Source organism: Triturus cristatus, chromosome 12, assembly GCF_964204655.1.
Source record: "Triturus cristatus chromosome 12, aTriCri1.1, whole genome shotgun sequence".
NCBI lineage: Eukaryota > Metazoa > Chordata > Amphibia > Caudata > Salamandridae > Triturus > Triturus cristatus.
This window is the reverse complement of record NC_140595.1, coordinates 686,849,642-686,863,025: the sequence shown is the minus strand read 5'-3', so window position 1 is coordinate 686,863,025 and position 13,384 is coordinate 686,849,642. Positions and strand designations below refer to the sequence as shown.

Genomic DNA, 13,384 nt, shown 5'->3' with positions numbered 1-13,384 from the left:
AGACTTGGTAGGAGGAAGATGGCAGTAGAGAGATGGCAGGAGGGAGATAAAAGGATGGCAGGACACAGGTGTGAGGATAGATACAGGTGGAGAAGCACAGCTAGACATGGTAGGAGCAAGACGGCAGGAGGGAGTGGCAGAATAGAGTTGGAGGGAGCTAGCCGGAGGGATATATCAGGAGAGCGATCAGGGAGCGATGGCGTGTGGGACTCTGCAGGCCAGAGACGTCAGGAGGAAGACGGCAGGAGGGAAACAGCAAATGGAAGAGTGGAGATGGAAGGAGAGAGAAAGCGAGAGAGAGGCGCGGTGGAAGTGGGTGGACTGGGGTGGCTACGAGGAGATGGCAGGGTGGAGATGACATGATACGTAGTAGGAGTGAGGTAGGCGAAGGGTGGGCGGCAATCCAGAGAACGCTGTAGGGAGATGGCAGCAGGGAGACGAAAGTCTGGGGATAGCAGGTCAGATATGGCCGCTGCTGATGGTGGGTGGACAGAGGGGGGGGGGAAAGTAGCTGGCGAGATTTGATATGGTTGAAATGGCAGGTGAGAGAGATAAGAGGGGAGGGTGGAGCTAGCAGGGGATATGGCTGGCGGTAGATGACAGCAGTACTTTGTTTGTAAAAAATTAAGTGCCAGGGCCCTCGTCAGGAGCCCACTGCAGCTTGCACCACACATTGCCCCTGCCATGCTGCCAACGACAGTACCAGCACAGCTACTAACCATCACACTCCTACAAGTGACAATTCAGACTTTTTCGAGGCCCCCAAAGCTATAAGAATGGCTTGGGCGGCAGGTATTAGCCATTTTTAATGTATATTGAATTAATGAACAATTGTTGCTGTGCTCATCTGTAAATTAGGCAGACAAGGTCCCCATGTGGCTTACTGTCATAAGCACTAGTGTTGACAATTAAGTGCTGGTGCAGAACACGGTAAACCACTGGCTCAAATTAAGCACTGGATGGCAGGAGTGAGATGGCATGATAGCTGTAATAGAAATTAGTAGGTGGAGATGGACTGCTGGAGATGGCAGGCGGAGGGAAATGAGAGCAGGATGAAGATTCTGGAAAGAAGATGGCAGGACAGCATTGGAGACAGATAGTAGAAGGGATATTTCAGGAGAGAGATGGCATGTGGGTCAGAGACGGCAGGAGAGATATAGCACGTTTGAAGTAGCAGAGGGGAGATGCCAGAGGGGAAGAGGGAGGAGCTGTGGAGATGATTGGACTGGAACAGCTGCAGGGAGATGGTGGGGTGGAGATGACAGGAGAGAAGTAAAAGGAGGGAGAATGCAAAAAGTGGGTGGGGAACCAGAGATGGCACAGGGTCACAGAAGACCACAGGTGGCAGGTAAGATGTGGCAGCAAGCTGATGTCAATCAATCAAGGATTTATAAAGTGTGGCGAAGCATCCTTCAGCGTCTCAAGGCGCTGGATGTCGAATGGAAAATGGTGGGTGGGAGACGGTGAGAGTGAGATTGTTGGCTGGAAATGGGAGGGCGGAGCTGGCAAGAGGGAGATAACGGGAGAGGTGATAGGAATAAGGCAACAGAGAAGTGATAGCAGGAGACATGGCAGGTTGGCAGCAGCCGGAGTGCATCATGGCCCCGTGGGAGCTGAGTTGGTGAAGTTATCCCTGGTTTCTGCAGTCTATGTGAACTGAAGGGCTCTCTCTTGATGCTCTTGAAAACGCTGCCTTGAATTATGCCCCACTCAATAATATTCACCTTCTCACCTGGCTGCCAGGGCCCTAAAAATGGCAAGGGTTCTGCAAAACCATCCCCAGTCTGGGTTCCTCCTGAAAAATGTGGGTGCCCATGTGGCCCAGTGGGGTGACAGTCTGGCCTAGACAGACAAGGGTGATGTCTTGCTCCTAAAAAAACTGTGCCACCGAGCAGCGGGTGCTGGTCAGTGCCAGAGGGGCAACTCCAGCGGCCTGTTTGTTTCTTCCGTGGGCCTTGTTCCATGCATATGTCCCTCAGTGCCCCTGTATACCTCTCTCAGCTGTTCCATACTGAGGCAAAACAGAGCATAGAGCTGCTGAGAGCCCATAGTCTTGGGGTTCACTCGCAAGCCAGTGATTTACCTGTGGGGCAGCAGTCTCTCCGACCATTTCTACACACTGCCCCACAGTTTTCTTGTGATGCAAGAGTTCCTTAGCTCGCCACCAATATCAGGATCTTGCTTCATTGGTAGCACATTGGTACCCTAGCCATCCTCCCACACTGACTCGGTCTCTTGCTTCATGCATCAGTAACAAGGGCTCACCTGGCTTTCGTTGGGATATGAACCCCCATTCCAAAACAGGTTCGGGGTGCAAGGGCCTGAGACTGCGCTTGTTTCCTGAGACTGCACTAACGCCGAGATACCCCTCCAGGGGTGAATCGAGCGCTATATTAAATTAAAATAACATAACAAGGCGTTATTGTATTTTTCACAACGATAGCAGCTGCAAAGGCCCTGCAAAAAGAACTACACCTCTCCTGCAGCCAGCAACCTCCACAACTCCTTGGGAGACTGGCTGCCTTTGAGAAAGACCAGAACTCGCGTGGACAGCGGCTCTGTCCACAAGAAACCATCAGAAAGGAATCTGGTGCCCTCCGGATTTGCGATCCTTGACCACTCTGCACCCGACACCTCCGGCCTGTGTCCAGGTGGACCACTGATCCCGAAAATGTTCCCCAGTGAGTCCTAAGTCCAGCGTTGGTTGACCTCGCCTGGACTCCACAACAACACCTGCAATGTGAATCCAAAGGCTCCCGTGACAGTGACCGGCTCCGGTTAGAGAAAGCCAACGTCAAAGGACACCCCTACATCCGAAGCCCCTGGGTCTTAAGGAGCTCGACTGACAGTGTCCATGGGACCTACAACATCCCAGCTTACCTCTGCTGTTGCTGGTGTTCCTCATGAACCTCCGGTTCAACGGCTGCAGCCTGTTTTCAAATCCAAGTTTCTGCATTGAATTGCATTGGGGGCCGACACCGTATTTGCACCCTGCATCCGGCCGCCTCTGTGCTGCTGGTGGTGTATGTTTGGTGCTGGCTTGTGGCCCCCCTGTGCTTGTTTTAACCACCGCAGCTTGAGACCTGCAACCGTACTTACCAGCAAACAGTGTGTCTTCAAGCACCCCCAGTCTCCATTGGGTAACATTGGGCCTGATCTTTAACTTTGACCTCTGCACCCGGCCACCCCTGTGCCGCTGGTGGTGCAGTTTCTGGGCTTACCTGAACCTTGCCCACTGCTGACCCTAAAATCCAAAGACTGGAAATATAAGTTGGTTACTTACCTACAAAACCGCATTATTGTTTTCCTCCATAGGCTAACATTGTAAAGACTAGAAATTGAAGTGCCCACTTTTTAAAAAGAAAAGTATTTCTATTTAAAACTGTGCTTACCTTTTCGCAAAGATCTGGGTCTTAAAAGAAATCACGAGCAAAGCTTAATATAAAAAAGTTGGTGTGGATCTCCTTTTTGAGTCCTGTGTCATTTGTTGGTCATTGTATGCGCAACAAATGGATTCAACTCCTTTGTCTTAGCCTAAGGCTGCTTGCCCACACTACCACAAATAGAGCACTTTGGGTTTGCATTGAGCCCTGTACACTTCTGGAGGAATCTCTGGACTCTGTGCAAGGTATGCCCACTTAATGGTATACCATATACAGAGCCAGCTTCCTGCAAAGGTCCTATCCCTTCTCTTCAGTCGCCAGTTCAGGGCCAAGCCCTTTCTACCCAGTTACTGAATGAGAGTCCCATGTCCTGTGCTCAGTCTCTAGCGCAGGGCTCCATCCCCCGCCACCAGTGAATCATTCCTCCTTTACCCAGCTGCAAGCTGAAAGTCCCATCCCCTCCGCTCCATCGTCTGCTCAGTGAGACACTTTTTCTACTTTGCTACTGGTTGAGGGTCCCATCCCCCTCCTCACTCACCAGCACATAGTCACACCTTCTCTACCCATCTACTGGCTGAGGGTCCCATCCCCCTCCTCAGTCACCATGGTAGAGTCATTCCATCTCTTCCCAGCTACTGGCTGAGGGTCCCATCCCCCTCTTCACTCACCAGCACATAGTCACACCTTCTGTACCCAGCTGCTGGCTGAGGATTCCCATACCTCCTTCTCGGGAACCATATATTCTCTGCCCAACTAGCAGCTGAGGGACCGACCCATCCTCAGACACCAGATCAAGGCAGGCAAGCAAGGAGCCTTTCACTTCTCTTTGACTCATTTTTAAGTTCCTGGAAAGACTATCATCCATCCCCCGGGGCCAGGTCATAGCAGCCGGTGCGCGCCGGGAGAAAGCAGACTTCTCTCATCCTAGAAACTACCTTGGAAAACATGAAGTACTTGAGTGGTTGCCGCTCTTGCCAAAAACCTCCTGGTCTTCACCTGAATGCATTTCTTATGAGTTAGAGATTATAACTTTGGCCTGAGGTCCCACAAATAGCCCTGTGCACACTGCCCGTGCATGGGCGAGTGCCAGAAGCCTGGTTTAACTGTGGCTTCAGAGGAGACAAATGGGTTTCCGACTCTAGCTGATGTTAGGAGGTGAAAACACTAAAAAGCGAAAACCCAAGACCACTTGATATGTAATATTAAGAGGAGAATCTCTGAAGCCACAGGAGTAAAAAGTAAAGAATCATGCTCTCCACGATTATGGCCTTTGTAAAGGCACATTTTCCAGATTCTACCCCTGCCCGACCACACACTTCTAGTCTCAGTTCTGAAACGTGGGGCAACAGATCACCAATTTGACCCGAGCTGCCTGACACATAAGAGGCTGTTATATTATATGCTTGAGGGGATAGACTGTGTACCCAGAGTGGGATGGTTTCTGTTGGCGCAGGCACGTGTGAGGTGAGTCTATAGCATGTCACTTCCATGGAGATCCAGGCTCTGTTTCCCGTGGTCGTCAAGGAGGTGATCAAGTTCTGAAAGTTTGGGAAGTCTATTTCTATCTAGATCTGCCACCTCAACAGATCTCAACTTCTTGAGACACAGTTCTCCAGAACCCTCCTGGCCCACCAGCCTGAAAACTCAACAATGTTCTCCTACTTTCACCTGATACAGGCTAGCCACCTTACTCTTCTGGCGTTCTCTACAACTTTGGATTAAAAGGTGAGTGTGATCTTAGTAGGAGTGACCTGGTATAGACCATTGCCACAGATGCGCTGATGGGGGTAATTCTGAAAAAGGCATGGCTTTATGTAATTTACTGACATTAACAAGATACTCAACAGTATAGACTATGCAAGAAAGGCAACTATTGAACATGCACTGCTGCAGATAGCAGGGTAATGGCTTAGTGGCCTAATGTGTCCACTGTAGGGGCCTGTTTTTGACCTCATGGCCACAGGTTCAAATCCCGGTGGGTCCACTCAGCCTTTCATCCTTCTGAGGTTGATAACATGAGTACCGTTGGGTAACAACAAACTTCGGTCATTCAGGGCCAAAATTCCCTTGGGTGAGCCTGCGCTTTAAAAATACACATTTTGTTTTGTTATAGACTACACAGATGTTTATATAAATATAAAGTTTGGCGATAAAGTTCTAGTGTCGTTAGGAAGCAAAGTTTGCGACCTCTGCAGTAATCTTCCAATGTGGCTCTGCTGAAGGTCATTGACAGAGAGAAAAAACCTAGAAGTAATTTCTGAAAGAGAGACAAGTTTGTGGTCTAGTTGCAAAAGTGAAGCCTGTCTTGAGGACACAACAAAATAGTCTCTCGTTTGACAGCTCCCTCCGATTACAGCTCAGACTCGCAGCCATTTTTACTTGGGTTTTTTTGCTTCTTGGCTGCAGAGATGCATTTCTGGTACTACTGAGTGTACACCAGTGGACCTGTTTCTGCACGAAGGAGTTAAAAAGTACAGGTTACATAGTCTAGATTGTACTTGTCATCTACAGTCCACGAGGAGACGTGTTTCACATGGTATAATGTACACTCTTGGGCACAAGAAACCGTGGTGCTTCTGTTGGAGAAGCAGGCTGTGTGGTGCAAGCGAGCACCAGCGACAGCGCCTCCATGAGACCAGAGGAACATCGTCCCTCCGCCAGAGAGCAGGAAACATGAAACATAAAAGGGTCAGCAGCGGTGCCTCCATGAGAGCGGTGGAGTATCGCTCCCCGCTGGAGATCAGGAAACATGACAAATAAAATGGTAATAAAACACATTTCTTACCATTTTATTTTATGTCCTTGCAGCAGCCGAGTCTGAGGGCGGGTCAGCAGGAGGGAGGAACAGCATGCACTTCAGGTTTAAAGTGCGCATGTCACTTTGGCCGACTGTCTTGCAACGGCCAGCCTGACATGCACACTTCAAACTCTCCAACCCAGGCTGTCTCAGACAGCTGGGTGGAGAGCAACCACAGGTCCCACAGTGCTTTCAGGAGCATCGCACCAGGGTGCTCCAGCCAATCCTGGTGCTTCTCTCATGCTGCTGAGAGAAGAACCTGGATTGGTAGAGGGGAGTTACTTGCTGGAGCTCTGGGATCCAGTGCTGCCGAGAGGAAGAGGAGCACCCAGCACGAGGCAACAGGTAAGTAAATCTTTTTTTACTTCTTTTTCTTATTATATTGAGTTGCTTTAACACAGTGACAGGCAGCACTGTGAGACACTCGCCGTGCCTACAGTCTCAACTCCAGATCTCTCAATCGTGGCTCATTAAAAAAGACAGTTTAAAATGGACCACGATTCAGAGCTTAGGCTTTGGGCCCGAGGGCACTGCTGGTTTTTATTAGTGTCCGTCAATGAGCCTGTTGCCCGGCCTGTTAATTGCAGCTGGCTGCCCCTGGTGAACATTGACCAGTACGATTGACAAGTTGGAACATTTCTCTGTTTTAGCACATCAATGTCCCTCCTCAGTGCAGACCTGCTCTCCTCTGCAAGAAAGGCACGCTGCATTGCAGGTGCGCTCTTCTCCCCTTCCATACGCTAGCATTTAGCGCTTCCGGTGACAAAGTCATCACTGTATGGCTCATCTCCTCCCATTCCTCCCATCTCCTAGACCTGACACCTCAAACTTTGGTTTTTTAATTATTGAACTGCCTATGTATATGTGGCCAACGGTCCTTTTGGATACCCTGTTTTATTTTAGGAGTCCTAAGAGGGCTTTGATTTCTGTTTTCTTTCTGGCCCCACCCTCCTTCTTCCTCATTTCACTGCCAGGGCAGCCATTTCTGGGTTGATAGCTGCATCCTTAAAATCCATGCAGACCTTTTTTCTGGGAAATTCCTAATGATGGCAGGACAAGCTAGAATGTTACCCTGAGGCTGCTCTTGTGTGCTTTGTGTGATCTGTTGCCTCCCACTTACTATGCCCTTCCTCTCTTGTCTTGCAGAAGTTCCCACCCTTAGGCCTGTGATGTGTGAGCCAACCTAAGAGGCCTTCAGGTGAAATGGAAGAGGCTACTGGAGCTCTCCGGGCCATCAGCACCCCCGATAATTCCAGCAGCGCCCTCATGGCTCAGGGATCCTGCCACATCGACGAGTCGTACAAGTACATTTTCCTGCCCATGTGCTACCTGTTCACCTTGGTGCTGAGCTTGGGCCTGAACTCCATCATCTTATATCGCTCCCTGCGGAGGACCAAGCAATGGAACTCCTCTCTTATATACATGTTCAATTTGGCGCTCACTGACTTCATGTACGGGCTGTCGCTGCCCTTCCTCATAGCCAGCTACATCAAAAGGGACCAATGGATATTTGGGGACTTCATGTGCCGGCTAGTCCGCTTCCTCTTCTACTTCAACCTGTACTGCAGCATCTTCTTCCTCACCTGCATCAGCTTCCACCGCTACCTGGGCATCTGCCACCCTATGAAGACCATCACCATGGAGACCAAGAAGACCGTGCGTGCTGTCTGCGTGCTGGTCTGGGCCGTTGTCTTCGCCCTCACTAGCCCCATCTTCCGCTTTGCCAAGACTGAGTTCTCCAAGAACATCACCAGCTGCTGGGATGATGCCCTGGACAGTGACCTCTTGCACTATGTGCCCTATGGCATCTTTCTGCACATGGTAGGCTTCTTCGTGCCTTTCTGCATCATCGCCTGGTGCTACTCCCGCGTGGCCAGGACCATCTTCCGCACCTTGCGCAGCCCCCAGTTCCAGTCTCCGGCCCCTGCCTTGAACAAGCGGCGCAAGTCCATCAAGACCATCATGACCATCACGCTGCTCTTTGCCCTCTGCTTTCTGCCTTTCCACATCACCCGCACCCTCTTCTTGGCGCTCAGGGCCAGCCGGATGGTGGACTGCCAGACCATGAGCGTGGTGTCCATCTGCTACAAGGTCACCAGACCTCTGGCCAGCTTCAATGCGTGGCTTAATGCCTTACTCTACTTTCTAACCAAAGACAAATGGGGTCAAAACTGCCTGAAGCCCTGCAAGCCAGAAAATGAGTCCAAGTCTTCAGGCAACATCTTCAAGCCGCTGCCGTGAGCAGCCATTGTGGTGGGTATCCTCTGGGGGTGTTTGCGCGAGCGGCCCACACTGGTAGCAGGTCCGAAGGACATCACTTGCTCTCCTTGAAGCCTACAAAGCATGGTGTCCAATCTCTCAAGTCACTTTTGAAAGTGTGGCCCCTTGCCATAACCGCCTAGCGCTGTGAGGACAACCAATGGCTCTTGTGAGTATGCCAGCCTGACAAGGAGCGTGCTGGGTCTCCAGACTTTCTTTACAGGATTGTGAATCCAGACCTCGGTCTCTAGACCACACTGCATACGTGTTGTGGTCCCTACTGACACTGCATGGCAGCTACAGTCTCAGTTGTCTCAAGTGGGCCCTACACGGGGTCTGCGAACTCTATTGACTCCTCCCAGAGATTGCGCCCTTTACTGACTATACACACGAGCTGCGTTCTCCAGGAACTCAGCACAGTGATGGGTGTCTTCTGAACTCATGACCATTCAGTGTGCCTTGCTGTTTCTTTTATTCATGAGGAAAATAAATTGCTGTCTCTTCTGCGACTGAACATAGACTGGTACATGCCGCAGTGACAGACTGGGGCTCCTGTCTCTTTTAACATTGGTCTGTGCTGCTGTCTAAAAAACTGCTGTCTGATGTGAATACTGCACGGGGGCTGCTGTCTCTTTTTGAGTGTGGCTGCTGTATCTAGAGACCTGCAACAGGTAGGCCTCTGCTACCCATCAGTCTGTGTGAGGGCGAGGCATAGAGCCCGAGGCTGCAGGTTTTCTCTGTTTCCTTTGTTAGTTCTCTTTCCGTTCCAGCCCCTTCCTCTTCCTTGCTACCTGTTTTTCTGCCTTTTCTCTCCTCTCCTACCTCGCTCATCCTCTGCCCGTCTTACCCTCCGGCATCCCTGACCACCATTTTTGCTTCTCCCTTTCTCATTTTTTTAATCTTTACCACCTTTTCCCCACTTTTTCTCCTCACCTTCCGGATCTTCTCTCCTTCTCTGGTGTCTTTTTCCCTCTTCCACTTCTCATCTTATCTACTCTTTCACCTCCTCTCTCGCTGCTCTTTTTTCTCCCTTTTTCTGTCTTCAACCATCTCTTTAAATTGCTCTTCCTCTTTCGCCCACTTTCTCTTTCAACCTTGTTTCTCCTCCGTCCGCCACTGACCTCTCCAGATGCTCTCTTTGTCCTCTTTTCTCTATCTCTTTTATATGCCCACCCCCACACGCTAACTGCCTTCCTCTCCACCTACTTCTCTCTGTTGGCCTCTCTTTTCTCACTTTGCCCGTTTTGGCTCATTTCTTACCTTGTCTTGTCCTCTTTATCTTCCATGTAGTTCTCTAACCTCCTATTTTTCTCCTGTTCTTTACATTCCTTCTTCACCCCTTAGTTCTTCCTCCCTCTCTGCTCTCTTTTCTGTCTGCTTTTCATCCTCTTCTACCTTCCCCCTTTCTCTCTCTACCGTCTTCTCCTCCTCACTTCATTTGTCATCACGCTTCTCCTTATCTCACCCTCTCCTCCGATCCCACTTTCTTCTCCATTCTCCTTCCTTTATCTTCTTCTCTTGCTTTCTCTCATCCCTTCCCCTATTTATTATCTTCTCCCCACACTCTCCTCACTTTGCCCCTCTTTCTCCTCCTCACTCTCTCTTCTTCTTCCTTCTGTTTGTCCCTCCTTCCCATTATCTCTTCCCTTCCTTTTATTTCTTTGCCCTTTCTTTCTCCACCTCTCTGTCTCCGCTTTCTTCTTCTTCCTTCTGTTTGTCCCTCCTTCCCAATATCTCATTCCTTCCTTTTATTTCTTTGCCCTCTCTTTTTCCTCATCTCTCCTTGCCCTTTCTGTCATTGCTTTATCTCCCCCACGTGCACTAATATGAATCAGCTCCATGTATTACTGCCACAGCAGAATGTTTGGTGATAAACGTGTTATTTGAATCCTGCGCGTGCTTGTCTTTTATTTCACCAATTCACAGAATCATAGAGGGTAACTACTACAATAAAAGCCTGCCATCAGCCAAATTAAAGGGATAGCACAGGCGCAAATTTACATCAACATTTCCAACTACACAGCTTGCACTGGTTCCGGTTCAAATATGCACAGACATATCCGGATTACACAGATTTTGAAACAACATTTACAGCTAAATGTGGATTTAGCAATGGTGAGTTGATGGTCTTCTCACTGTTTGCACTTGGCAGGCGGTGCAAAGATCTGTGCAAAATTAAGCTGGTGCATTTCTGTAGCCAGGCCCCAGGTCCATCGGTCCTGCCTGTTTTTTCCTGTCCATTTCAGATTCCAAACACCCTGTCTACTCTCTGGATGTGTCCCAGGCCTGACTGTTCTTTGTGTACCCAAGGAGTCCAAGAATGGACATGTGCCTTCAGGTGACCCCTCACCCGCTGCACTCCTCTTGTCTCGGCTGCAGTGGTATCCTGAGGGTGCAGCATTGAGGTTGCGTGGGAAAATTGGATGGGGCAGATTGGAGTGGGGAAGATTGGAGTGGGGCAGAATGTTTTGGATTGAGTGGGGCAGATTGGAGTGGGGAAGCGTGTTTCGGATTGGAGTGGGGCATATTGTTTTGGGGTGGAGTGGGGCAGAGTGAAGCAGGGCAGACTGTTTTGGATTGGAGTGGGGCAGATTGTTTTAGATTGGAGTGGGGCAGACTCTTTTGGATTGGAGTGGGGCAGATTATTTTGGATTGGAGTGGAGCATATTGGAGTGGGGCAGACTGTTGTGGATTGGAGTGGGGAGATTGTTTTGGGTTGGAGTGGGGCAGATTGTTTTGGATTGGAGTGGGGCAGATTGTTTTGGATTGTAGTATGAGTCTGGCTGCCATGTTCTGTATCGTGTGGAGCTTGTAGAGTAGAGACTTGTTGATGCCGGCGTAGAGGGCGTTTCCGTAGTCCAACCTGCTGGGCATGGGTGACTGTCTTTCTTGACTCGTGGGGGATCCATTGGAAGGTCTTTCGGAGGATGCGGAGGGGGGTTAAAACAGCTGGATGCGACGGCGTTGACCTGCTTGTTCATGGATAGGGAGGGCTTGAGTATCGTCAGTGGGGTCGGTGGGCTGCAGAGTGCGGCGGGCCACCAGGTGTCATTCCATGCTGATGGTGTCGTTCCGAGTACGAGAACTTCTGTCTTCTCCGAGTTGAGCTTCAGGCAGCTTTTTCTCATCCAGGATGCAACGTCCTGTATTCCTTCCTGGAAGTTGAGTCTGGTGGTGTCCTTGGTGAGGGAGAGGATGAGCTGGGTGTCGTCGGCATAGGATACTATGCTGAGGCCGTGCTGTCTGACGATGGCGGTGAGGGGGGCCAAGGAAGGCAGATTGGAGTGGGGCAGTCTTTTTTGGATTGGAGTGGGGAAGATTGTTTTGGATTGGAGTGGGGCAGATTGTTTTGGATTGGAGTGGGGCAGATTGTTTTGGATTGTAGTACCACAGATTGTTTTGGATTGGAGTGGGGCAGATTGGAATGCGGAAGATTTGAGGGGGCAGATTGTTTTGAATTGGAGTGGGGCAGATTAGAGTGGGGGGTTGCGAGCATTGGTGTGTGGTGTATTGGAGTGGATTGGATTGAATTGAGGTGAATGGTTTAGATTGGAGTGGAGTGGAGGTGGGTGGGGTCGGTTGGATTCAATTGACCTTGGGTGGATTGGATTGAGTAGGCCGGATTGGATTGAGTAGGACAGATTGGTTTGGGGTGAAGGGGAGGTGTGGATTGGTGTGGATTGGAGTGGGCGGATTGGAGGGCGGTGTATTGGGGTGTACTGCATAATTATGTGTTGAAGCATCATTTCAGAAATTACACAAAAGAAAGAAACAATGTTGCTTTGCAATAAACTAATCCTCATCTTTCTTATGAACAGCACCCACAAGCAAAACAAAAGAAAACATGAGTGCAAAGTGAGAAAAGAATACTTAGCAAAATAAAATAAAGTTAACTATAGAAAATACAACTTTGCTTTTTTGTTTCTCCTACTGGGCATGTTCTTGCCAGTCACATGCCTTCTGTACAGGGCACTAAAAGTTGAACAAAATAGCACCTCAATCACGTTGGGAGCAGCGGACGGCAGTGATTACGTTGAATCAATCAGTGCTTGGTCCCTGCTCCAAAGAGAAATGGAAATGATGTTATGTCTGCCTTGACGAATTACAAGGCTGTAAAGAAGCGTGCCAAGCAATCCAACAAATGGTAAGCCACGCAAGCCAACAAATGGTAGGCAACGGGCGGGCTTTAAGCACCTTTCGTTAACAACAGTGTCTCACAAGCGAGGCGCATGAGCGCTTAGCACATGCTCTTGCAGGCTCAACCCTAAAAAGTGCGAGACAAGTAATAGAAACCTAAATGTCCCACTTGACAGCTGTCAGGATTTTTCCTTGCCTGTATACTGTGTATCTGTATTGTAGCAGATGAGGAGCTCAGGTTCCCTGAAGGTGTAAAAAATGTGTGAAGACATACATTGTTATGTCTCCGGAATGCATTTAACTGAACTCTGGCACTATATTAGTTCTATCTCAACCCTAACAGCAACCCTATTTATTTACATTTTTCAAAGTTATTTCCCTTCTCACTGTTTCTTTATAAATTACGTTTTTTCAATGAGGTAATTTGACCCAAAGGATTTGGTGCATGCATACCCCTCTACTCCTAGGACTGGTGCATATACAACTAAGGCAAGTACATGCACAGTCTCCACAAGGGCTAGTACGTGCACTGGGTTCTTCAGAACTGGTGTCTATACAACCTATCATCAGGCTAGAACATCCCCAGCTTACACTAGGCCTATTACATGCACAGCCTTCGCTAGGGCTAGTACATGCACAGCCTCCACTAGGGCTAGTCCATGCACAGACTCCACTAGGGCTAGTCCATGCACAGACATCACTAGGGCTAGAACATGTGCAGCCTCCACTAGGGCTAGAACATGCTCAGCCTCCACTAGGGCTAGTTCATGCACAGCCTCCACTAGGGCTAATATGTGCACAGCCTTCA

At 49.5% G+C, this 13,384-nt stretch overlaps 1 protein-coding gene across 10 annotated transcripts in view; it reads left to right on the top strand.

The window, feature by feature from the left end:
- The window catches only part of LOC146780096 (P2Y purinoceptor 4-like), a 229,659-nt gene extending 219,332 nt beyond the window's left edge, over nucleotides 1-10,327 (top strand). For all 10 annotated transcript variants that reach the window (XM_085639818.1, XM_085639817.1, XM_085639819.1 and 7 more), the window contains one exon: nucleotides 7,327-10,327. Coding sequence is in view for 2 of the 10 variants with exons in the window: in XM_085639814.1 (XP_085495940.1) it covers nucleotides 7,384-8,421 (1,038 nt within the window). In the remaining 8 variants the exon portion in view is untranslated. The remainder of the gene's footprint in view (nucleotides 1-7,326) is intronic.
- Nucleotides 10,328-13,384: the final 3,057 nt, after the last annotated feature.